The sequence below is a fragment of the Pleurodeles waltl genome, chromosome 2_1 (genome assembly GCF_031143425.1).
Source record: "Pleurodeles waltl isolate 20211129_DDA chromosome 2_1, aPleWal1.hap1.20221129, whole genome shotgun sequence".
NCBI classification, from domain to species: Eukaryota; Metazoa; Chordata; class Amphibia; order Caudata; family Salamandridae; genus Pleurodeles; species Pleurodeles waltl.
Window position 1 is genome coordinate 183,473,889 of NC_090438.1, and position 27,418 is coordinate 183,501,306.

General features: G+C 43.1%; 1 protein-coding gene across 1 annotated transcript in view; it reads right to left on the bottom strand.

The window, feature by feature from the left end:
- Positions 1-27,418, bottom strand: part of UBE2A (ubiquitin conjugating enzyme E2 A) — a 147,320-nt gene that overhangs the window by 98,457 nt on the left and 21,445 nt on the right. The window contains exon 3 of the mRNA XM_069212310.1: positions 21,620-21,645. Within this exon, the coding sequence (XP_069068411.1) occupies positions 21,620-21,645 (26 nt within the window). The remainder of the gene's footprint in view (positions 1-21,619; positions 21,646-27,418) is intronic.

The following is a 27,418-nucleotide window of genomic DNA, read 5'->3' on the forward strand; positions in this document are numbered from 1 at the left end:
GAAATGCACCATCTTTTCACGTTTTAAAGCAAAAGTTTGGAGTAGTATTTGCACTGATATTTGTCGCTGCACTCACACGCGTGGTCAGGTTCTTGGCACACACAGCTTTGGAACCGCAGCACACAGAGACCATACACTGCCGCACAGAGGCAAAAAATGTGAGGAAACATTGTTAGCAGTGGTGTGGGCTTGTGAACATTTCCACATGTTCCTGTACTGAATGTTTTTTATGTGACAGATCATCAAGCATTGCTTGCTATCCTGGGCAATCCAAAGGCTAAGATGCCTCCGCACATTGAACTTTTTGGTCTAGGATTGCAAGACTAAGACTACGCAATTGTGCATCATCCAGGTAAAGATCAAAACTCTGCTGACTACTTCTCAAGAGTGCCTAAACAGTGTCAAGGTACCCTATTTAAGGCTGCTGAAGCCCACATAAACTTCATTGTGAAATCAAATACACCAGCTTCCTTTTCGTTGGAAAAAATGGTCACTGCCATGAATCAAGATAGTTAAAACTGAAAGCCATAATAATGGAATCAACCTACTCAACCTCTTACCAGTGACAGCGAGTATCAGAAGTATAAAAATGTCAAAGATGAACTGTCCATGACACAAGAAGGCACTATCCTGAGTGCAACAATTGCTATTCCGGAGAGTGTGACAGTAGGTGACTGAAGTGACCCAAGAAGGACATTGTGGAACTGTTACCACAACAATTTAGTCAAGTCTGGTTTCCTCATGTCGATGAATGAGTTCAAAGAGAATTAAAGACCAGTCATCTATGCAACTGCTTGTCATTGAAAGACACTGAATACCCATTAAATATGTCAGAGTTGCCAAAGCATGCCTGAGAAAAGATTACTGTTGACTTTTTCAGTCCACTTGGCAATGGACATCACCGGATGGTGATTGTGGACGAATAGTCTCACTTTCCATTAGTTGAAGATCTCTTATCTATCACTCAGGACAGAGTCACTGAGAGATTAGATGGCATCTTTATGACATGGGGCATCCCCATAATTTTGAAAGTAACAATGGCCAACCATTTAATAGCAGAGAATCCAGAGACTTCCTCCATCTGCTTAGCGTGAAGCATCAGAAAAGCACACCTCTTTAGCCACAGGCTAATGGTCTTGTTGAACGTTTCACAAGTACATTAGAGAAAGCTGTTCAGCCAGCTGCATTAGAGAGGCTCAACCTCAAGACTGTACTGAATTTTACCTTACAAGCTTACCACTCAACACCTCACTCGATTACATGTGAAAGCCCTGCAACACTGATGTTTGGGAAAGCCATGACGACCAAGTTACCTCAGTGGACCAAAACCAGATCCAGAACTGATAAAGAGTCATGTACAACAGACTTGAGTAGTAAACAGAAAATGAAGGCCTACGCCGACCAAAGGTGACATGCAAAGAACACTGTCTTCACATGAGATGGAGTGCTCATCCGTCCGCCACAAAGACAAAAAACTGATGCTCCTTTTGAGGGCGAGCCATTTCATGTTGTAACCAGCAAAAGGCACATAGTGACTGCCCAACATCCAGGGAAATCCATCATGCGAGATTTGCTTGAGGCTCAATGCTCAGATGCTGATGTCAACGTAGAGACTGGCTCAGAGAAGACAATTAGAAAATACCAGATGGCTACTGCTTCTAGCAGATCATGAACACTGATTACTGATTCCCAGTTTCCAAAGACACAATTGGGACATGTTATCAAAGCGCCAAGGAGGCTCACTGAAGAGTTATGATGTGTATATGTTGTTAAAAATTGTATTTATCATCTAACAGAAAGGGGGATGTAGTGTCTTGTGAGTGTGTATGATGGAACTCTCTTAAGTGTTAGAACATAGTGAAGTGAATGCAGGTTTAGAACGCGGTTCCATGCAAAATAATAAAGATGTGTAATACATAGCTCTGTGTGTGCCGTATTTATTGGGTGGGGTGGACGCTACACAGAACTCACAGCAGAGCTAAGGGAGCTCCGATACATTTCTTAGTAACCCATAGATCCACTTTAGCTGGTCTCACCTTTTTGGTTGAGAATTTCAAATCATCTCTTTCTCTCCTCTGTCATTAATTACATACTTTAATGTAACAACTCAACTATAAAAACAGAACATGTGTAGCAACATGCACTACATCACAGGAATAGACTGCATATTCACTGCCAAGGAAACAGTGCTAGCGAGATAACACACATAGGCGCTCGGTCATAATTAAGAAAGTCCATTAATAGCTCATGTCCAAAGAAATTAAACAATGACTAATAGTTGGTGCACAGGCTTTACTAAGTAGGCCTTTGTCATCATCCAACAGTCTACTGCAGAAGGAGGAAAATAAGTACTAACAAAGCCAATAGTTTTGGCCTTTTCTTTTTAGTAGGATATAATGGGCAATGTGTACATTTGTGATAGTGGGTAAAATGAGGTGTTTAAAAGCATCTTTAAATTATTATTCCTAGTAAGATCCATTTTCTGGCCTTATTCTGTGGATGCGCAAAAGAAAATAGCACTTGAAGTGGGCACAATTTTTAGTACTGATTGTGTGAGGTGTATGGATTATTTACTTGTAATTTAAATAGATGATTGGAAAAAAAAAAAACTATGAGTGCAACATCCATTATCCATGTTAAGGAACAAGACATCAGCTACTGAATTTTCAGTAAATATAACAAATAGGGAAAACCTGAATAAAAAACAATTAATAGGTTTCATAGGTCAAAATGAAACATTCTTCTTCTATTAGTGTGGCCATTGTGATTTATATCTTCCTGGGATAAATAGGAGACATAATAAAGGCTGTATGATTACAAAGACATTCTTGAAAAAAAAGGTTTGACAAACTGAACAAAAAAGCGACGATATCAGAAGAGGATGATGTAATAGGAAGACTGGATAAGCACGAGCAAAAATCTAGCTCGGCCAAAAGACCGAAGAAGCTAAAATCAATCCGACAAACAGGGCAGAAAGATAACAGCTCAAGAAACAAGAAAACTAACGAAATGAAGGCTACTAATATATGTATTCTGGAGAACCTCAAATGTTAATAAGATCTTGTAAAAGAAATCAAAACCCCTCTGCAGTGTTGATGGCAGAACTGGAATGTAGATCAATGCCTTACAAGTTCCACTCTCACCCAGATGAAAAAAACTTTCACAAGCCAATTCCAAATTACCCAAAATGCATGGTAAGCAGGGAGTTTTGTTGGTGTCATTCACCCAAACAGAAATATTTTGATATACTGAATGAAATCTGATGATCTGGTCAGTGGCCTAATAATTCCAAACCAAAGACTAGAGGAATTCAATGATACCAGGGCTGGTAAAAGTTCAACAGGCATATTGGAGCCTTTGGTTTTTAGGCTTGAGTCTGCAAGTGCATGCTATAGCCCAGGAGTCTTGCTTGGGAGATTGTTGTTGTGAGAAAGTAGCCTCTTTCTAGCCTTGTTACCCCCACTTTGGGCCTGTTTGTGAGTGTATGTCAGGGTGTTTTCACTGTCTCACTGGTATCCTGCTTGCCAGGGCCCAGTGCTCATAGTGAAAACCCTATGTTTTCAGTATGTTTGTTATGTGTCACTGGGTCCCTGCTAGTCAGGACCCCAGTGCTCATAAGTTTGTGGCCTATATGTATGTGTTCCCTGTGTGGTGCCTAACTGTCTCACTGAGGCTCTGCTAACCAGAACCTCAGTGGTTATGCTCTCTCATTTCTTTCCAAATTGTCACTAACAGGCTAGTGACCATTTTTACCAATTTACATTGGCTTACTGGAACACCCTTATAATTCCCTAGTATATGGTACTGAGGTACCCAGGGTATTGGGGTTCCAGGAGATCCCTATGGGCTGCAGCATTTCTTTTGCCACCCTTAGGGAGCTCTGACAATTCTTACACAGGCCTGCCACTGCAGCCTGAGTGAAATAACGTCCACGTTATTTCACAGCCATTTTACACTGCACTTAAGTAACTTATAAGTCACCTATATGTCTAACCTTTACCTGGTAAAGGTTAGGTGCAAAGTTACTTAGTGTGAGGGCACCCTGGCACTAGCCAAGGTGCCCCCACATTGTTCAGAGCCAATTCCCTGAACTTTGTGAGTGCGGGGACACCATTACACGCGTGCACTACATATAGGTCACTACCTAGATCTGGCTTCACAATGGTAACTCCGAATATGGCCATGTAACATGTCTATGATCATGGAATTGCCCCCTCTATGCCATCCTGGCATAGTTGGCACAATCCCATGATCCCAGTGGTCTGTAGCACAGACCCTGGTACTGCCAAACTGCCCTTCCTGGGGTTTCACTGCAGCTGCTGCCAACCCCTCAGACAGGCATCTGCCCTCCTGGGGTCCAGCCAGGCCTGGCCCAGGATGGCAGAACAAAGAACTTCCTCTGAGAGAGGGTGTGACACCCTCTCCCTTTGGAAAATGGTGTGAAGGCAGGGGAGGAGTAGCCTCCCCCAGCCTCTGGAAATGCTTTGTTGGGCACAGATGTGCCCAATTCTGCATAAGCCAGTCTACACCGGTTCAGGGGACCCCTTAGCCCTGCTCTGGCGCGAAACTGGACAAAGGAAAGGGGAGTGACCACTCCCCTGACCTGCACCTCCCCTGGGAGGTGTCCAGAGCTCCTCCAGTGTGCTCCAGACCTCTGCCATCTTGGAAACAGAGGTGCTGCTGGCACACTGGACTGCTCTGAGTGGCCAGTGCCACCAGGTGACGTCAGAGATTCCTTCTGATAGGCTCCTTCAGGTGTTAGTAGCCTATCCTCTCTCCAAAGTAGCCAAACCCTCTTTTCTGGCTATTTAGGGTCTCTGTCTCTGGGGAAACTTTAGATAACGAATGCAAGAGCTCAGCCGAGTTCCTCTGCATCTCTCTCTTCACCTTCTGATAAGGAATCGACTGCTGACCGCGCTGGAAGCCTGCAAACCTGCAACATAGTAGCAAAGACGACTACTGCAACTCTGTAACGTTGATCCTGCCGCCTTCTCGACTGTTTTCCTGTCTGTGCATGAGGTGGGGGTAGTCCGCCTCCTCTCTGCACCAGAAGCTCCGAAGAAATCTCCCGTGGGTCGACGGAATCTTCCCCCTGCAACCGCAGGCACCAAAAAGCTGCATTACCGGTCCCTTGGGTCTCCTCTCAGCACGACGAGCGAGGTCCCTCGAATCCAGCGACTCTGTCCAAGTGACCCCCACAGTCCAGTGACTCTTCAGTCCAAGTTTGGTGGAGGTAAGTCCTTGCCTCACCTCGCTGGGCTGCATTGCTGGGAACCGCGACTTTTGCAGCTACTCCGGCCCCTGTGCACTTCCGGCGGAAATCCTTTGTGCACAGCCAAGCCTGGGTCCACGGCACTCTAACCTGCATTGCACGACTTTCTAAGTTGGTCTCCGGCGACGTGGGACTCCTTTGTGCGACTTCGGGTGAGCACCGTTTCACGCATCCTGGTAGTGCCTGTTTCTGGCACTTCTCCGGGTGCTACCTGCTTCAGAGAGGGCTCCTTGTCTTGCTCGACGTCCCCTCTCTCTGCTGGTCCAATTTGCGACCTCCTGGTCCCTCCTGGGCCCCAGCAGCGTCCAAAAACGCTAACTGCACGATTTGCAGCTAGCAAGGCTTGTTGGCGTTCTTTCGGCGGGAAAACACTTCTGCACGACTCTCCACGGCGAGAGGGATCCGTCCACCGAAGGGGAAGTCTCTAGCCCTTTTCGTTCCTGCAGAAACCTCAGCTTCTTCTGTCTAGAAGAAGCTTCTTTGCACCCGCAGCTGGCATTTCCTGGGCATCTGTCCATCTCCGACTTGCTTGTGACTTTTGGACTTGGTCCCCTTGTTCCACAGGTATCCTAGATTGGAAATCCACAGTTGTTGCATTGCTGGTTTGTGTCTTTCCTGCATTATTCCTCTAACACGACTTCTTTGTCTTTTGGGGAACTTTAGTGCACTTTGCACTCACTTTTCAGGGTCTTGGGGAGGGTTATTTTTCTAACTCTCACTATTTTCTAATAGTCCCAGCGACCCTCTACAAGGTCACATAGGTTTGGGGTCCATTCGTGGTTCGCATTCCACTTTTGGAGTATATGGTTTGTGTTGCCCCTATCCCTATGTTTCCCCATTGCATCCTATTGTAACTATACATTGTTTGCACTGTTTTCTAAGACTATACTGCATATTTTTGCTATTGTGTATATATATCTTGTGTATATTTCCTATCCTTTCACTGAGGGTACACTCTAAGATACTTTGGCATATTGTCATAAAAATAAAGTACCTTTATTTTTAGTATAACTGTGTATTGTGTTTTCTTATGATATTGTGCATATGACACTAAGTGGTACTGTAGTAGCTTCACACGTCTCCTAGTTCAGCCTAAGCTGCTCTGCTAAGCTACCATTATCTATCAGCCTAAGCTGCAAGACACCCTATACACTAATAAGGGATAACTGGGCCTGGTGCAAGGTGCAAGTACCCCTTGGTACTCACTACAAGCCAGTCCAGCCTCCTACAGTTGTGTAGAGTAAAAGGCTTGGAGCCTGCCCGTCGCTTACCATTTGCTGGCTTGTGTGGCACTCTTCTTTAATGCCTCGTAACTCGCCACTGCCAGGCCTAGCAACACTTTTTCTCTCTGTGTGGAGTAGGGACCCAGCACTGATTGATTCAAAAGTTATCAGTGCCCGTCTGCTGCTCCTGACAAGATTGAGGTACTATTTTGTTCTTTTTAACTACTCGGGTCATGCAAAGAAAAAGGTGTGTGAATGGCAAAAAGGTGTACAGTAAGACAAACAAAACTACAAAATGTTATTTTTTATAAGGAACTTTCTTTTATTTTCCCATGACGTCTTTTCTCACTTGGCACTCGTGGTTTCTTTTGTTTTTGCTTGTGGGTGCTGTTCAAAAAAAGACAATTATTATCTTATTCTAAATATTACAACGCAACATTGTTTTTTTTTTTTTTTTTATTATGGGTAATTTCTGAAATGTTGCTTTAACACAATCGTGCAGTACACCCCAATCCATCCCACCTCAACCTTCCCCATTTAAATTCTCCCAACCCATTAAAATCCAAAACAATCTGCCCCTAACTATTTCGCTTAACTCCAGTCCAAAATAATCCGCCCCCCCCCTTCCAGTTCGCCCCACTCCAATCCAAAACGATCTGCCCCCATCCAATCTGCTCCATGCCAATCCAAAACAATCTACCCCACGGCAATCCAAAACAATGTGCCCCACAGAAATCGACTCCAACCTGCCCCACAGAAATCGACTCCAACCTGCCCCACAGAAATCCCAAACAATCCACCTCACATCAATCAAATCCACCCCACTCTTATCCTGAACAACCCACCTCAACCCATCCCACTGCACCCCACTCCAAATCCCCCACAATCCATTCCACTCAGATACTAGCCACTTTAATCCATCCCACTCCAGTCCAATCCAGCCCATATTAACCCACCCCACTCAGATACATTCAATCCAAACCACCCCACCCCACCCCAATCCACCCCACCCCGATCCAATCCACCCCACCCCACCGCAATCCAATCCAATCCACCCCTGTATACAGGGGTGTGGAATTCCTATAGTCCGACCCCAAGGACATATTGTTTAGGGTCAAGAACAACAGGTTTTCGTTTTATCCTTGGGACAAGTAGGACCAGCCCCCTACACCTTGGGACTAGTAGGGCCACTCCTCTACAGCACAACCCTTTGACTGCCAGTTCACAGTATCACATAATGGATCAGGGAAGGGCCTTGTCTACAGTAGAGGTAATATGTGTCCATATGTTAATGCTGTTCAAACTTATATTTATTGCTCATTAATGCAAATTCTATATTACTAGATTGAGCGCTCTACGGAGATGTTGTAAGCTTAGACTGCACTACTAATAGCTGTTCCGATACAGAAACTTGTACACATGTTCACAAAGTTTAACAATGTGAGGCTACGTATAATGCTCGGATTACACACAAATATTTTCAGAAGCGTAAAAGTGAAGATAAAAACATTAACAAAAAACTGCAACTATGAAAAAAACAAAATTGCTGAAACACTGAAATTTCTTTGAAGCATCATTTAGTAAAATGTGTTGATGCAAGCTAGTATTTCTAAAACAAAAAAAAAAAAATACAAAAAACAAAAAAATAAGTATTTGCACCCAATGGGTATGTCCTTGTATTAGTGTAGATTTACAGCTTTCATGAATTGCCAAGAATTTAGAAAAGCAGGCCAGGAAGTAGTACTCTTAAATATTTGGGAACTGCATTTTAGTGCGAGCAAATATGTATGTGTAGATTTGCTCATGTGAAAATCTGTTGAGCGTTTACAAGTTCACTTTCCCTACAACCACTTTAATTCCAACCCTGAAAGAAATTGTAATTTTCAGTAAGGGCATTAAAAGTGCAAAAGTGTAAGAAAAAAAAAAAGGAAAAAGTAAAGAAAGAAAAAGGGGCCAGGGTACAGACACCCTGACCTCTCAGTTCTGGTGGTGGAGTCCCAGAGATTTTCATCTGGATACGTGGCGGATCCGCAGATTAAGCCCCAGGTGGACCAAGACCCGAGGGGATTTTGAGTGCGGGGGAGGGCCTCCTGGCCACCCCACCAGCCCCGGGGCGAAATCGCAATTATGGTTCTGTGCGAGGGGGGCTGGGGATGATGATTTGTGGCGGGGGGACCACACGGCCCCCACACCCTGGGGATCACCACCTTCCTGGGGTGAAATTATTTATTGGCATGGGGGAAGGCCCATCAGCCTACTTCTCAACCCGAGGGGCCACCACCTCCTAGGGGCTTCAATTAGTTAAGAAGCAGAGGGCCATCCGGGACCACCCCCGGGTGCCCCGGCTTCATTAGTATTAAAGGGTGGACACATAGCCCTCCCGCTGTCCTGGGGGATCACCACCTCCCCAGAGGAAATAGAAAAAAAAAAAAAGATAGTGAAGGGGGTCGTTTTTTAGCTCTGGGGATCACCACCGCCCTGGGGTTATATCTTGTTGGAGGTTGGCCGCAGCCTCAACCCCCCCCCCCCCCCCCCCCACACCAATGGAGCCACTGAGGGCCCTGGGGACCACCACCATCCAGGGCCGGCTCCTTCTATGTCCTGGGGTGCCCATCCTTGGAAAATAGCTGTTTGCTGTGGCTGGGCTGCAACTTTGCAGCTGCAGCCACACAAACACTTAATTTTTGACAGAGGGACCTGACAAGCAGGTCCCACTGTTAAAAAACAAAAAAAAAACAAAAAATTAATCTCGGTCCCCTGCATGCAGGTATGCGTGTAGGGGATTGAGATGAAAAGGTTTGCTTCAGCAAACACAAAGCTGCTGCTTAAAGCAGCTCTTTACTTGCTGAAGCAATGGGACTGCGGGGGAGGCCTTGAGGTTTCCCCCGCAGTTCTAGATAGCCCGTCAAGGGCTTGGTAAAAATAAAAAATAAAGAAAAACAAGTAGGGACTGCCGGAGAGGCTTTGACGGCTCCCCGCAAATACCCTGCGCAGCGGTGGTTGGATTAATGTATAGTAATGAAAATAACTATACGTTAAAAAAAAAAAATTACAGGGACGATATGGAAAAGTTACTTACCTGTAAATCCTAGTTCTCTTCCAGGGGTATCCTCATCAAAGTCATAAACATTGAATATTCCCGCCCTTGTGCGGGGACCCCGGAGCATATATAAAATACACACATATAAAGTATGAAATATGCACGAAAAATATATATATAGCATTTTTAGTAGACACATTTTTCATACTAAACTCATATATACATGTGTAAAACAGCAATGCAGGCTATAATCATAAACAGGCTAAAATGCTTCATTTCTATGAATTTTTTTTATTTTTTTTTATTAATCTTGATAAAATTACAATAGAGAATAAATATCTACCCAAGCCCCAAAACTGGGCTTAGGGAAATAAGCAGTAGTAATCACTAGGGAAAAAGAGGAAAAAAAAAAAACTACATTGAAAAACAATGGAGCATTCTTAGCCAACAGGCTGCATGCAGGTTAACACAGGAGAACCATAAAAACTTTGGCACCGTGCCTTTAAGACCCTGAGCACCTCCAGTATCCCACCATGCCTCAGGGGTGAAGGAGAGGTGACAGTTGGTTCACAGTTAGGTCAGTACTTTTTTTACGGTGAATCTGTGTAGCCGATTAGAAAGATAGTCTGTCCTGCACTTCTAGTAGACGTGCGTCCGGGGAGGAGGGTGGGTTGTTTATGACTTTGATGAGGATACCCCTGGAAGAGAACTAGGATTTACAGGTAAGTAACTTATCCTTCTCTTCCAGGGGATCCTCATCAATAGTCATAAACATTGAATAGATTAGCAAGCCCATCCCTAAACTCTGCGGACTGTCCAATAGAGGTGCAGGAATAGATATGTATCATGCAAAAAATTTCTCAGAGAGGCTTGCCCCACTTGGGCGTGTGCTCTTGCATCGGAGTCCAAACAGTAATGTCTAGTAAATGTATGTACAGACTTCCATGTAGCAGCCTTACAAATTTCAGATATTGGAACATTGTTAAGGAGGGCAGCAGTAGCCGCTTTTCCTCCTGTGGAATGCGCTTTAGGTCTAGCAAGTAGTTGTTTGTTAGCCAACTGGTAAGCATTAACAATACAAGAAACTATCCATCTTGATATGGTTCGTTTAGATGCTGCCTCTCCTGTCCTCAAATGACCATAATTTACAAACAAGTGGTTGGAATGTCTAATCAATTTTGTTTTAGCCAAATAAAAGTTTAGCACTCTTTTCAGATCTAGGGAGTGCAACGCTTTCTCCGTCGGAGTTTCCGGATTGGGGAAGAAAGTTGGTAGAGAAATAGTCTGATTGATGTGGAATTCTGACACCACCTTCGGTAGGAATGATGGGTGAGTTTGCAGAACTACTCTATTGTCGTGAAAGACTTTGTACGGTTCTTTGGAGGACAAAGCCTGAATTTCACTGACCCTCCTTGCGGAAGTGATGGCTACCAAAAAAGCCGTCTTCCACGTAAGGTGTTGCAAAGAGGCTTTGTGTATAGGTTCGAAAGGAGGGCCCATAAGTTTTGACAGTACTATGTTCAGTTCCCATAGAGGGGAGGGTTTCCGAATGGGCGGAAAAACTTTTTTCAAACCTTCCAAGAAATCCTTGACTACTGGTTTCGTAAAGAAGGATTCCTGAGAAGGTGACTTACGATAGGCTGTAATGGCAGACAAATGTGCCTTAATAGAGGATACCTGCAGACCGGACTTTGCCAGATGGAGTAAGTAAGACAATATGTCGTCCTCCTGAGCCCGTATGGGATTCTGACCTTGCTGACAGCACCATATGTAGAACCTCTTCCACTTAAACGCGTAAGAACGCCGCGTGGAAGGTCGTCTGGACTCTTTCAAGATGTTCATGCACTCCTGCGAGAGCCCTAGGTGCCCATACTGCAGGAATTCAGGAGCCATGCTGTCAAGCTCAGAGAGGGTAGGTTGGGATGCAGGACCCTGCCCTCCATCCTGCTCAGAAGATCCGGTCTGCACGGCAGCCTCCTGTGAGGTTGTTCCGATAGGTCGAGGAGATCTGTGTACCAGAATTGACGGGGCCATTGCGGAGCTATGAGAATCATTCTGGTGCTGGATCTTTAAAGTTTGTTGATCACTACCGGTATGAGGGGAATCGGTGGAAAAGCGTAGAGAAATGTCCCTGACCAGTCGATCAACAGGGCATTCCCTCGAGATCCCGGACGGTAGAACCTGGATGCGAAGTCTGGGCATTTCTTGTTTACCTCGTCTGCGAAGAGATCCAATTGAGGTCGACCCCATTGAGCGAAGATGTCTTTGACGACTTCGCCATGTAGGACCCAATCGTGGGCGTCCTCTAGGTGTCTGCTCAGGAAATCTGCTTCCACGTTTTGTTGACCTGGTTGGTGAACCGCTGTAAGCGACATTCCTCTGGCCAGGAGCCAATGCCAGATTGTTTGGGACTCCGAGATAGGGGTAGGGATCTCATTCCCCCCTGTCGGTTCAAATAATACATTTTGGTTGTATTGTCCGTTTGTATTAGGAGAGATTTCCCCTGAATCGATGGAGCAAAAGACTTGAGAGCCAGATGGACCGCTCTGAGCTCCAGCAGATTGATGTGGTACTTCCTTTCGTTGTCGGACCACAGGCCCTGAGCTTGAAAGGGACCTAGATGAGCCCCCCATCCTTGAAGAGACGCATCCGTTACCAGAGTGTCGGATGGAATTACCTGGTGAAACAGAGCCCCTACTGATAGGTGAGGTTTGTGCATCCACCATTGCAATGACTGACGTGCTGCTATCGGTAACCGCACTCTGTCCTCCCAGCGACCCGTCCTTTGGTTCCAGTTGTTTTCCAACGCCTCTTGGAGGGGCCTCATATTTAGCCTGGCATTCGGGACAATGAAAATGCATGATGCCATGGAGCCCAGCAGAGATGTCACCTGACGGGCCGTAGGTGCGTCGGATCTTAACAGGTCTTGACACTTTTTCTTTATTGAGAATTGTCGTTCCTCCGAAGGATACACTCTTTGGAGCTCTGTGTTTAGTATAGCTCCCAGGTAGTGGAGGTTCTGTGTTGGAATCAAGGTGGACTTTTGGTAGTTGACTTGAAGACCTAGAGACTCGAAAACCTTGAGCACAATGTCCCGATGGGTTCTCGCCTGCTCCGGAGAGGAGGCTTTCAGTAGCCAGTCGTCTAGGTATGGGTAGATGAAGATTTTTTGTTTTCGAAGATGTGCCGCTACCACTGCCACACATTTCGAGAAGACGCGGGGGCAGATTTCAGGCCGAATGGTAGCACTTTGAACTGATAGTGCTGTGAAGCTATCTGGAAGCGCAGGAATTTCTGATGCTTGGGAACTATCGGGATGTGAAAGTATGCATCCTGCAGGTCGATGGAGCACATCCAGTCTCCCTGATGTAGCTGAGGGAAAATCTGGTGAAGAGCCAGTATCCTGAACTTTTGCTTTCTTATGTACTTGTTCAGAAGCCGTAAGTCCAGAATCGGTCTGAAAACGCCCTCTCGGCCTTTTTTCACCACCAGATAATAACGGGAGTAAACCCCCTTTACTCTGTGCGCAAGTGGAACTTTTTCTATTGCCTTCTTTCGTAAGAGGTCGAGAGCCTCTTTGCGCAATAGGCTGACGTGAGATGGATTGCATTTGGCTGGTGGCAAGTGCGGTGGAGGTTGTCTGAAAAGAAGAGAGTAGCCATTTTCGACAATGTTGAGCACCCATTTGTCTTTTGTGATAGAGTGCCACTCATGAAGAAAATCTGTGATACTTCCCCCCACCGGAGTGGTGTACAGTGTTGAGGGAAGCGAGTTCTCATTGCTTGGCCGGCGCTTTGGGTGTGGACTGTTGAGGTCTACTTGACCCTAGTTCCCTTGTGGCCTTACGAGCCTGAAAAAGAGAGCGTCCCTGCCTTTGCTGTGGCCTCTGGGACCAGTGAGGGGTTTGAACCCTCTGCTGGAAAGGGCGCCTGTCATAAGGCCTATACCTCCGCCTGAAGTCCTCCTTCCTTTCCAGGCCTACTGCCCTCATGGTGTCCACTTCAGTTTTCATGCGCGCCATTTCTTCGTCCATATGGGTACCAAACAGCGAGTTCCCTTTGAATGGAAGATTTAGGATGCACTGTTGTGCTTCCTGTTTTAAACCAGTCAATCTCAACCAGGAAGACCTTCTTGCACAGATTCCATGTGCGTACCCATGTGCAGCTAAGTCTGCCCCATCCGCCGCTGCGCTGATGACTTGGTTTGATAACAGACATCCCTCTTGAAGGATCTCTTGGAAGTCCTGTCTGTCTTCTCTAGGTAATTTTTATGTGAACCTGTTGAGTCCCACAGAGAACGGTCATATCTGCCTAGGAGTGCAGACGCGCTGGAGACCTTCATTACAGATGCCGCCGTGCCGCACATTTTTCTCCCCAGAGAGTCTAGATGTCTGCTCTCTTTGTCCGGTGGGACCGTGGAGGATGATGCCACTGAGTGAGTTTTTCAGGCTGCGGCCAATATGACTGAGTCTGGCGGCGGATCGTTCTTAGGAATAGAGGATCTTGTTCAGGCGCTTTATATTTTTTCTAAATCCTAGCAGGAGCAGATTTGAGGGTGGCTGGCGCCAAAAAAGTGTCCATGGTTGGCTGCAACAGACCAGGCACTAGCGGCAGTAGCTTTTTCGAAACTGCTCTATGCTGTAGAGTCTCAAAAATGACTGATGAGGAGGTTGATGGTTCTGGAACCTCTATATTTAACTTCTGTGCTCCCCTGAAAAGTACCTCATTAAAAGTAGTGATGTCATCCACCGTTGAAACTCTAGCTGGTGGAGAATCTGTTAAGGTGGGGGAGTATCGTCTGACTGACGACCCTGACGATGACCAAGAGGGCGATCTTCTGTGTCTTGATCGTGACCTAGATCGCCGCGCCGCTGGGAGCGTGACCTGCTGCGAGACGCTGTAACAGAGCACACAGGCCTCGTGGTCGGTTGGCGAGAAGCATAACGAGCCCGTCCTGCCCGCGCGGTCGGTGATGGTGTTCTCGGGAGAGAGGCAGTAGGAGAGTACATCCGTGAATTCTGCGAATCCGGAGAGGCCGCTGGCCTGTTAAGGCTCTCCAACCATCTTGGTGACAAATTGATGGGTGAGACATGCCCCGATGATGCCGCTCTTGAACGAGATGAACCACTCCTTATGGAGACCACTGGAGATGGCGCAGCCTTATCTGCTGGCGGAAGCCGATGCTCTACTCCCTGCAAAACAGGTAAAACCTGTGTCGACGTCGACAGCCGTAATGACGTCGAAGGGAGCGCCGTCGGTTGTTCCTGCCTCGACGTTGAGTGCCTCGACATTGAGTGCCTCGACATTGAGTGCCTCGACGTCGAACGGCGATCTCTGGACCTCAACCTGCTCGCCGTCGTGTGTCTCGACGTGGAGCGGTGGGCGGCCGACGGCGGATGTCCTCGCTCTCGCCGCTGTGGCGATTTCAACGCCGTCTCTCTTGACGTCGATGGGTGCGAGGCCTTCGGCGGCGAATGGGCGCGCCGGTGATGGCTCGACGCCGATCGGCAGGCTGCTGTCGACGGAGATATGCCCCTGCGATGGCCATGTTCTCTCGACGTCTTATCCTTCGACGTCGGGCGGGTCACCGTCGACCTATGTCGGTGAGATGGTGGCAGCGACGACGTCGACGGGGAACAAACAGGTACTTTCCTACCTGCTGACGTCGACCTAGCCATTCACTCCTGAGAGTGGCTTGTTGGCTGCCTGGGAAGCGAAGAGGATGATGTTTTCTGCCTCTCGTGAAGTCCATGAAGCCTGATCCTTTCTCTGTCCTTCAGAGTCCTCTTTGACATGTTCTTGCAGTGTTTGCAAGTGTCAGGGCAGTGACTCTGAGGCAGGCACACAATACAAAGAGTGTGTGGATCTGACTGGGCCTTCTTCTTCCCACAGGAAGGGCATTTCACAAAAAGGGAAGGCATTTTCTGTCAGGAAAAAACTGCCAAACTCAGACAATGATGTTGGATGTCGAGTAAAATAGGAAAAAACGCTGTTCTAAAGTATTTTTCTGAGAAAAACTCAGAAAAACAGCTCAATGCTCCAGGATCCTCTCAGAAGAAGCCGGAAAAAAGAACTGACCTAACTGTGAACCAACTGTCACCTCTCCTTCACCCCTGAGGCATGGTGGGATACTGGAGGTGCTCAGGGTCTTAAAGGCACGGTGCCAAAGTTTTTATGGTTCTCCTGTGTTAACCTGCATGCACCCTATTGGCTAAGAATGCTCCATTGTTTTTCAATGTAGTTTTTTTTTTTCTCTTTTTCCCTAGTGATTACTACTGCTTATTTCCCTAAGCCCAGTTTTGGGGCTTGGGTAGATATTTATTCTCTATTGTAATTTTATAAAGATTAAAAAAAAAAAAATTTTTTTAAAACTTTAGAGAAATGAAGCATTTTAGCCTGTTTATGATTATAGCCTGCATTGCTGTTTTACACATGTATATATGAGTTTAGTATGAAAAATGTGTCTACTAAAAATGCTATATTTATATTTTTCGTGCATATTTCATACTTTATATGTGTGTATTTTATATATGCTCCGGGGTCCCCGCACAAGGGCGGGAATATTCAATGTTTATGACTATTGATGAGGATCCCCTGGAAGAGAAAGTTAGGAAATGTTTTTTTTGTTTTTGTTTTTTAACACATACAAATTCATTTAAAAAAATGAATAAAATAAAGGTTACAGGGACCTTATAGTTAGGCTCACATTTTAAACGTACGAAACCACAGAAATTCACCAGTTATAGTTAAAGTTAACTCAAGGAACCACAACTCGTCCCCTAAGGTAACTATAACTTATTTCCATAGAAAAGTATGGTTAGTGCAGTAAAACAACTAAAATGATGACATATTTTCTGCGTTCTCAAATAGTTACAAAGCACTTTTAAATTACTTGCTATACTGCAGGGGTGTGGAATTAAAAACAATATGTACTTGTCCATGGGACAGGTTGCTTCTTAAATCTACTTGTCCCTTTGGTGCAATGTAGTGCAATGACAAATAATGGCAGCAATCTCATTATGTAAGAGTTCTGAAAATAGCCTCTCTGATTATGCCAGGGCTACTACTATAGTAGGGCTTGAATACTTGCAATTTCAATCCCTACTATAGCAGTTTCCTTACTTTGCCACCTTTCCGCAGATCTACATACTGGGACTGGAGGAAGTAGTAAGCAATAGTTCAAGGGCTGGAAAGCCTTTGAGTCTGCAAACCTACTAACATGCATGTTTTAAGGATATTCACCAGTTCTTCTCTAATCGTATCCATTAATAAGAAAGGTTGGAAATTTACTTCAGACAATGGCAGAAGTAGACGTTCTTCCAGTGCTGGGAAAAAAGTGGTTGGAGGTTAAGTGAACTTGTAAATGCTAAATAGATTTTCACAAGAACAAATCTACACATGTATATTTGCTCGTGCTAAAATACAGTTCACAAATATTTACTAGAGTACGTTTTCCTGGTCTATTTCTGTAAGCTTGTGTGAATTCATGAAAGTCACTAATTCAAAGACGTATACCATGGGTGGACTTTTGTGACTTTCTTTAAGAATTGGGTCCCTAATTAGGTCTGGTGTTAACAAAGACATTTTGTTTTTAATAAACTTCTATTTCTCTCTGTCAGCTGGCTTTACTGTGAGTGACTGCATTCTGTTCTTCCACAAGGTGCATATTGGCACACAAAGTAGTTTTGTTCAGTGCCAGGAACTACTGTGGCAATCAGTGGCGTAACAAAACTGGAGGGGGCCCCTGCAAAGAACATGGAGGCCCCACCACCTCCAGGCTCACTCAGGGCATGTGCTGTGGGGAATCCTGGAGGAGGCTGTAGGGCCTTTGTTACGCCACTGGTGGCAATGTGTGCTTTTTTAAACCAAAAACATTTTTCTTTGTTTTTGCCAATGGTGAGGGCCCGGCAGCTCCCACAACAATAAAGTGTTAAAAAAGTCATGACAAAACAATACACGCATTGACAAAACCGAAAGACTATCAAAAAATGTTGGATCGATTGGGCTTTGCCAGTGCTGGTTTATTTTCATGCTTCCCATAATCTTGTTGAAAATGGTTACAATGATTTTCCATTAGGGGGAATAATTTTTTGAAATACTTGCATGCACCAACACATTTTACTAAATGACGCTTCAAAGAAATATCACTTGAAATTTCATTGTAGCTAAGTGTTTTTTTTGTTCCTACTTGCATTTTTTTTAAAACATTTTATATTGAAAGCAAGTAATCATCACTCTTGCTTACAAGCTTCTGCAAACATTTGCATCTAATCAGAGAGCATTCTGGGAGCATTATACTTAGCCTCATATTGTTAAACTTTTCAAACATGTACATATTTTTTTTTTTTACTACTGGAACCACTGTCATTAATGCAGTGTGACCTTAAAACTTTTGTTTACAGCACTCACCCAAATAATGAAGGCTTTTCATTAATGAACCATGAATACAAGTTCAAACAACATTACCTTTTAGACACACATATTACCTTCACTGCAGACAGTTACTTTCTTTGTAAACTGGCAGCCAAAGGGTTTATGCTGCAGGGGGTTGGGCCTAGGTGTCCCAAGGACAAAATAAACATGAAGACTTATTGCCCTTGACCCCAAGCAATATGTCCCGGACGTTGGCCGATAGGAATTGCACATCCCTGTATATTGTTTTTTTTTTCTCCAGTTGTTCACTTGATTATATGTTACACCTAGGGGAGAAACGGTGGGGTTACAGCCAGAGCTGCAGACTATGCAACTGGGGAACCAGGTTCAGCGTGAGCTCGACATTCTGTGGTAAAGCTAAAAAGGAATCTGTCCCTATGTAATGCAACTGCAACCCAATCCCTTCAGGTCAAGTCTGCACTACATAACACCACCAAAAAAGGAAAAAAAAGTGTTTTACACACTTCTGTCATTGGGCTATATTTGGGTGATGTATGGGCTACATTGGGGCTCTTTTTCTGGTGGCCATCTTGGGAGACTTATTTGTTATGAAGTTCCCTAATTTCCTTATTTACTGCAGTATCCTCCACTGAAAATGCTTTCAGTTTTCCACTTTGATTCCTTCAAGATGGTGGTCAGAAGTGCACACTTTTGACATAAATTCAGAATATTAACACTCTAGTTGCTCATTTGAACACTGTAGTAAACTGCCGATCAGTCTGCTGCTGCTGGTGTTGAAAGTGAATGTTTGTCTACATGTCAGAATGTTTTAATTAAATAGAAGAGGAAGATATTTGAGAACTCAGTTAAAAAGTTCCCTAATTTTTCATTCCACAGCACTGACCATAATTTCTAAAACCAAACCCCTATTCTGTTCCTTTCTAAATTAAATGTTTTAACAGTTTGCTTCAATAAAGATGGCTTTTTTCATAAGTAAGACTGTTAGCACTCTAGTTGTTGTTTAGAGCACTCTGGGAGGCTCCAGTAGTACATAAGGGAATCAACTGACAGGCTGCTCCTGTTCGAAGCAAATGTTTAACTGAAAATGTGACTTAATTCTCATATGGCTGAGAAAGATAGTGTGAATTTACAGAAAATATGCTGTTATTTTAGCTTCTGGAGCACCTTCTATAACCTCTAGGAGCACATCATGAGAAAACAGTTTTCACTTAAGCTTGATTTATGAAATTCCAGCAGAAGGCTTTTTCCGGGGGTAAAATCACCTTAGCAACAAATTATTTATATTGTAATTAAAATCTGTTATACCCCTTTATACATTCTCCGTTTTGTTACCCTCAAAACCTGCCATTTACTACAATGCATTTCAATGGTTGCTATCATGTATATTGGTCCCAAGACGGCTTCCAGCACTTTCTGGTTGAAGTGCTGACAGCCAATCAGATCTCACCAGGAGATCTGTGCTTAAGCTCCGCCCAGATATCGATATTTCCTTTAATATCTCAAAAACTACTTAATTTACACCAAATCACAAAAAACACGCTTTCTGGACCAAGAGCGAGCTTTTCCCCAAATTGGATGTAATTCCATCCAATTGTTCAGACTTTAGTCTTGTTCAAAATCATTAAGGGAATTAACATAGGAAATGCATTTTTTTTTTTTTTTTTTTTTACACAATAGGACACTTTTTTTGGAAAATGTTGTGAAGATTCGTCTAACGGCGCCAAAGTTATAGGCAACTAAAAAACACTTTTCCTATGGAAACTAGGTCCTAACTAACTACCTACTGGCATCCGCCGGTACGTAATACACACATACACAGTTAGTCACAGGCCAGGATAGGTCACTGTTGACTTTTGTCAGCAAATATCCTTTCTCCGTAGCATGTGGTGGGTATAGCTATTGAATTTTCTCCTGACACACTGATAAATTCTTAATTTTCGACGGAAACCTGTAGTGACCTATGGCAAAAGTGGGTTCTGAATGAGCTTTCCAAGTAAATAAACAAGGAGGCAGGTCTCTTAAACTGCTGAAACTAGTACTTCACTGATCCTAAGCCTCAAGGTAGAACCAAACTATAAGCTTTTCAGGAAATGCCTAAAACATAAGAACTTTATCATTCAATTAAACACCATACTTACAGGACAGACAGTGAAGAATTCTGGATAGGGACCCTGACATCACTAATTAGACTACTCCCCCTTTCTGTTTTTTCGATATCACTCTGAGATATCCAAAGGGAGATAAAGAGGTTTATCAAAATTCTACACAGATGATGTAGTTTATAGTTAAGAGTTTACCTGAATGACTATCATATGCTAGCCTTGCATATTTGTTTCTATTGCTCCCTTATTAGGGCTCCAGGTTGTGCTAGAAACATGGCAAAACGTAGCAAAAGCTATGCAGGAATAACAGCAAAACCTTAAATCTAAGTAGGCAACAATGCATATCCTCACCAGAAGACCAATAAACATGCACAATATAATACATCACTCATACTCTAGAGATCGTTTCCATGAGTTCACTTGAAAGGCTAGGTGTTGGCCTTTTAGATCAAGATTATTAGTTGTACTGTGCTGTCCTGAAGAGACCCGCGGATTGGGTACTTTATGGGTCGAAACGTCAACATTATTATGGGTATTTCCTATCGACATTGTTCTGTGTACAGATATATGCAGAACTGATCGGTTATATAATGTGGACACCCTATGTAAGAAGAATGTGTATATATGCAAAACTGTTTTGTACACAACACCTTTCTGCAACATGCACTGGCTATATTGATTGGACTACTTTATCATAGTGTTGTAATGATTACATACCACACTGGTCAGACAGATATTTTGGGCCCTTCTGTCTCATTCACTGATATACTATAATAATAATACCTACAGTGGAATTAGTGTCATGGGCATGATAGATATGGAATTAAGTGTTTCACAATGGGACTGTTGTGTTTGTATTTGCTTCAGCAGTAGGCATATTTCTTTAAAAAACTAGAGTAAGACCACCTTCTTCCGTACAAACAGCAACGTCCTCATCTTCAAAAATATAGTACAGGCCAGTGCTGCAAGTAATCACACCACTGAAATGTTCTCAAGCAACGACCACATTAGAACATAAGACAACAGAATTAACAACATGTACTGTGGTGAAAACCTCTGGGCAAGAGATAAGTGTGCAATGAATGTTATGGCACACATGCTCTTTTTAATAGGCTGGCATGAACATGCTGAACTGATCAGACTGATGGTAGACCTCAGTGAGAGACATGAGGAGACAGTGAGGACATTTGCTGCATTATTATGGAATTACCACTTTGCTTTTTGCTGTAAAACCTTCATATATCAACAAAAAAAGAATAAGTTACTTAATTTAGCCAATTCTGCAGCATAAGTTGGTCCTTTATTTTGCATAATTCAAGCTGCTCTGATGCTACTTCTTCTGAATGTGTGCACAACAGGAATTCTGCACTAGGGAACCTTGTCTCTTGGATGCACTGGTCAGCAACACTTGTTCTCGGCTAGTTGGAAAGCGTTTAAAATGTACACACAATGTGTTTCACTTGCAGATCTTTGGCGCAGAGTCATAGTTACAATTGCAATTCAATGAAGGGCAAATACTATACAGCCAAACCAACACAACAGTCCCGAAACCACCTTTTTTTCCCCCCATAAACAACTGAAAAACTTACCATCCTCGAAAGGGGTTCCCTCTGGCCTGCAAAAACAAAAACACACGAGATGTCAATTTTGTTAGGTTTGGTACAAGTATACACAGATTCAAGAGTGACAAAGTTCTGTTGAACAGAACAAAACCAGAATTTGCCAGACCACACACAGAGCCAATAATATGCTCATTCTTGCTTATTACCCAGGTATGAAGGTTCAGTGGGGAGCCGTTGCTCCATTCATGCTACTGTTAGTTTCTCTTTTTTTGCCAAGACAGTTCCTTCTTTGACAAACACGGTCCTAACGTTCTCAAGACACCATTGCAGCATAAGCAATATAATATCTTTTAAGTCTTCAATTTAAAAACAATGCCTTCGTTTTGCAGATTAGGCATGAGGACTGAGCATGAAGTAAACCATGGAAGCCCCTTACATATACAAAGGTGGCCTCATGCCCGACAGATTCTTGCGGGTCAACAATTCTTCATGTTAAATCTGCCCTCTGGACAAGAAGATCCACTCCCTTTGCACAAACCGTTTAGCTGACACTTTACAGTGCCACAGTATGGTTGGGGAAAGATTGTCTACTGCTGCTAAAGCAAGACACGTACCCCAGTGTACATGAGTTCAAAGCTTTACTGTTAGGACACGCACTTAGGAAACACATTGAACTGTTAATTCAGTTTGCTTTACGGACAGTAGTTCAAAGGTAAAAAATAAAAACATTTCCACATGGTTGCAAAATATACACTTTGTGGATGGTTATAATGATCCCACGATGCTTATATGCAAATACATACAGAAGAATTGAAGCAATATTGGCGATTCCATGCATTCAAAATAAAAGTTATCAAAAAATGTTGCTGCTTGGAACCATAAAGATGCTACTAGAGTATATGAAATTTTAAAGATAACAAATATGCATGTCCACATTAAAAAATATATATTATGGAGGGGTATAAAACGCACTTTGGGCAACATGTTTAAAAATAAATGAGGGCCCCATTCTTAAAGAAAATCACAAAAGTAAACATGCAGATATATGACCTTGCAGGAGTGCAGTTTTACAAATGCCAAGAATGCACAAGTGTTAATAGAAGTAGGTCTACAAAGTACTAGTCGAAAACACCTGTGAATTACATTTTTGCATAATCAAATATACAAACATATTTGTTTAAATGAAAATCTGATGAGTTAGTGCAAATTTACTTGTTAAAAACCTTTTTCCTGTTCAGCCCCACACCCCACACCGACTAAGAGAACCTCCTTTCCCTACACCCCACCTCGCTTGTGGTGGATGACGAAGTAGAGTTCCTTCCTATCCTGGAAAAAGTTATCCACCTGCCCTTCTCAAGAATAAATTAATAACCTATTTCAGGGTAGGAAGGGATCTGAAAAGGAGGTGGTGAATACCCCTTCATCATGTATGCGAGTGTGCACAAACTCCTAGGGCATTCCAAACTACAGGAGGGTGATCATCAAGCAGGGATTCATCCATCAGACATCAGGAAGTATTTCTGAGAGAGGGAGCGGTGCTCCTGGCAACGGACTAGTGCTCCCCAGCTCACCAAGGACCTGGATGTCTTTCTGCCCCCGGGAGCATATTGGAGGACCTTAATGCAAATCTGCCTCCCTGGGATTTGGAAAGGGGAAAGTGGAAAATCAGAAAGCCCACCAGACACTAGAGTTATTGATTTATGAATACCAGAAGTGACGACGGCCCACCAAAACATCGGACTGACCCCAAATATCAAAATGACCACAGCAGTCTCCCCTTCTGCAGGACAGATAGGAGGCCTTGGATGGGATGGTTTGGGCTGATGCACCTGTTCTTGGGTGGGAGCATGGTGCAATGCCTGGGTGAGCCACCCCACACCCATTTTACCTTTCTATCTCCCGGAGCAGATTTGGGGTAAACACCCTCCAATCCACCCTCAGGGAGGAGAAAGCAGAAATACTAACACACCTGTTCTGAGGTGGGAGCATGACACAAAGCCTGTGTGAGTGTGGGGCAGCTTAGTTACTGGCTCTGGGTATCATGTTTTTGGGGAACCTACACACTCTATAGACTGCCTTGACCAAAAAAGTCGGACATAACAGTAAACTGTTTTTGCAAATCTGCCACTGTGACAAGTTACAGATGAAAATGTTGTCATATATGGCCATTTTTAGTATTCATGCTCATTTTTTTATTTCAATAGTTAGTTTCTTTGGAAAAACCTGGAGGTGGAAAGACAAATGACCTTTTGCTAAATTCCAAATGTTGTCTACTTTTAAAAAATGTATAGCTTTCTGTCATCACCCATGGGGTTTGCACACGTTTCCACAACAAACTGCAAGTAGTTTGAAACCAAGGAAAGGTGGACTGCAAAAAGTGTGGTAAAAATCTAAATACAACTGTGCTTTTTTCTGAAATCTGCGAAGATTGTGATCCAAGCACTGAAAAACTTTAGTTTATGTTAGTTTTATAAAAAGAAAAGTATGTGCTTTCTTGTGCTGCACTTTCTCCATTTCTCACAAAAAAATGTGTGTTTTGGTTGCCTTCTCGGTCCCCTCGAGGGGGAAATGGACAGGGGTACCTTTAAAATCCCCAGGATGCTGGGAAAAATTTGGCGGGGATACCGTCAGTGGGAAAAAAAAGGTATGAAAGTTGGGAATAAAAACAAGTTACTAAGGCATAAGTGCACATTAACCCAAATACCAAAAAGGGATTAGAATTCTGGGAGGAAAAAAGCCTAGCATCTAAAGGGTTAAAGGAATGCTTAGAAGTAGTATCCGGAACTTTCCTATAATCTGAATGCTGGCAGAATCAAAGTGCTGCCATATTTAGAGTCCTAACTTAATCAGACAGCTGGCTAGCCTGAGTATATACCATTCATTAACAGTCTCTGCATAGGTACTTAACACAAACAGAGAACACTTACATGTTCCGAGTCTGGTATGATCAGAAAGGTGATATAATCAGTGCATCACTAGAATCCAACCCCTGTTGTAATATAAACCCTACACACAGGAGTGAGAGTTAAAGTTGTTACCCTCATGCTTCTTCCCTACTTACAAGACCACAACACATAAGGTGAAGTTAGACTGGACAACACTGTTTTTTAGATATACTTCTGTGTAGGCTACGATCCCTCTTGGAAAGATAAAAGAGCCCTCAACCACAATGTGTGGCATGCTTCATTTTTGGGCCAGTTTCTAGGCACATCAATAGTGTGTCAGGAAAGGCTTCTACCAATAAATTGGGAGTTTTTGATACTGTATTCAGCATCTAAATTGTTTCTTTTGTAGGGAAATTTGAGTACAACTGTCTAGGGAACCCAAGTATGTTTTTATTCACGGTTGTTCTGGCAATATTAGAAACTTCCAAGAAGGTGGACAGAGTTATTACTCAATCAACATGTTTCTCTCTATTGACACTGCCTCTATAGGTCTCCAGGCCTTTGAAGGTGCTCATTTCTTGTCCTGCCTCACAAATGCTTCTATAATTTATAACCTCACTGCATGGCACTAAATGAGACAAGTACATTTGTAAACCATGTTACCCCTTGGTACGCATAGGTTTACAAAAAAACAAATTTACACAGCTGAATATAGAACTAGGATATCACATTCAGCTTAGAAAAACCTTGATTACTCTTTTTAAATTAACATAGTTGTATGGAATTCAACTTATTAGACAGGTATTTGCCATTAGTTGGACATTCACATTTGTTTTACTATTGAACTTGATCTGATACCACAAACAGCTGATTTTAAATTGATGTTTAATGTTTACTACAGAAGCGTGGTACTTTAAGATAAATGCTAATATACTAAAAAATGTGTAGCTGTGCATGAAAACTCCATTGGTAGATAACAGAACAATCCAGGTTTTCAGGTGAACAGTATCAGACCATGAAGAGTGTTAGGTAAGCCATAAAGCAGCCTTTAAGATTAGGAGGCAGTCTTAGGTCACGACGAACATCCCTGCCTTTAGACAGGCTCTGGACTAACATTATGCTCCTTCTCCTGTTCATAGTTCCAATGCTACTGTGAACTCTATTTCTTATGCCAGGTCTAGTCTTAGTTCAAATGTTGATTAGTCTTGTGCAATTCTCTTTTTGGGGATGACAAAACTGGTTAGCACTCTCTACCCAAGCAACATTACAAGAAAATAGTCAATGAGAATAGAAGTGCTTTGTTACATAGTTATATCTTTTACAAATGTGTGAGAAAATACGACTGTACAAAAAAGGAGCAACAGAGCAAATTAAATTTGTGGAAGTAATGTCACAAGAGAAGACACATCCATTAGTGAAAGGTAGCGCATAACAGTGCAAGTGTGTGATGGGTCAAGAAACTGAAAGAACAGGGGTGCAGGCAAACAAAGTAGAAGCCAAGCATTGTGTAAAGAACCAAACAGACGGTGGAAGAAAACAGTAAGTACAAAACATAAATAGATCCAAGGGGTCAGGATAATACTATCCAATGTGTAAAGTGTAATGAAAAGATTTAGACCACGGCAGAGGTTTACATTTTTGGTGCACAGTAAGTTACTATCTTGTATTTAAGAGAAGTTTAGCTCCAAGACAGCTGCTCAAATGGAAATAGAACATACCAAAACATGGTGATCTATTGTTGCTATCTGATCTGAGGGAATATTATAAGAAATAATATTTTCTTGGAAATGGCATTCCAGCAACAGAGTACGCTATATGGATTAGAAATATATCCTCAAGTTAAGTAAATGTGAAGTTAAGAAAACAAAATCTATACTACTCCATATCATACATTTACAATGCAATGTAGGGGCGTCGAATCTAATAAAATATCTACTTTTCCTTGGGACAGGTTGCTCCATAAGTCTACCTGTCCTGTAACAAAATTCACTTGTCCTTTTGGTGCCATGTAATGCAGTGAAATTATGGCAGCAATTCTATTACATAAGGGCTCTGATAAAGGCCTTTCTGATAATGTAAGTGCTCATGCCATAGTAGGGTTAGAATACTAACAAATCTCTTATTTTGCCACCTTTCCACAGGTGGACCTACTGGGGCTGTGAGTAGCAATAAGCAATAGTTCCAGGGTTGGAATGCCCTTTTGAGTCTGTGCAAACCTACAAACTTTCATGTTTTAGGGGTTTTCACCAGCTCTTCTGTGATCTTTTTTCCATGCTGAAAAAGCTTGGAGATGTATTCCTGATGGTTATGAAAAGAGTAATTGGAGGGAAAGTGAACTTGTAAATGCTCAACAGATTTTTTGTATGAGCAAACCTACACATACATATTTGCTCAAACTAAAATGCAATTCACAAATATTTTCTAGGACTAACATTTCCTGGTCTACTTCTGTTAATTCTTAGTAATTAATGGAAGTTGTAAATCTGCACTAATGCAAGGACATATACCATGGGTACACCGTTTTAACTTCCTTCTTCACTATGAGTGATAGCATTCTGCTCTTTCCCAAGGAGCACATCGACACACAAAGTACTTTTGTTCAATGCCAGGAACTACTGTGGCAGTGTGTGCTTTTTGAGAACAAAAATATGCTTTTTGCCAGTGTTTATTATAATAGCAAGGGCCTGGCAGTTCTCACAACAATAATGTTTTACAAAAACCATGTCAGAATAAGACACACTTTGAAAAAACCAAAAGACTGACAACCAATGTCAAACCCACTGGCTTTGCCAACGCTTGTTTATTTTCATGTTTCCCATAAGCTTGTTGAAACTGGTTACACTGATTTGTCTATTATGGATATATATATATTATTTTTTTGGAAGCACTAGCATGCATCCACACATTTTACTAAATTATGCTTCAAAGAAAGGGTACCTAA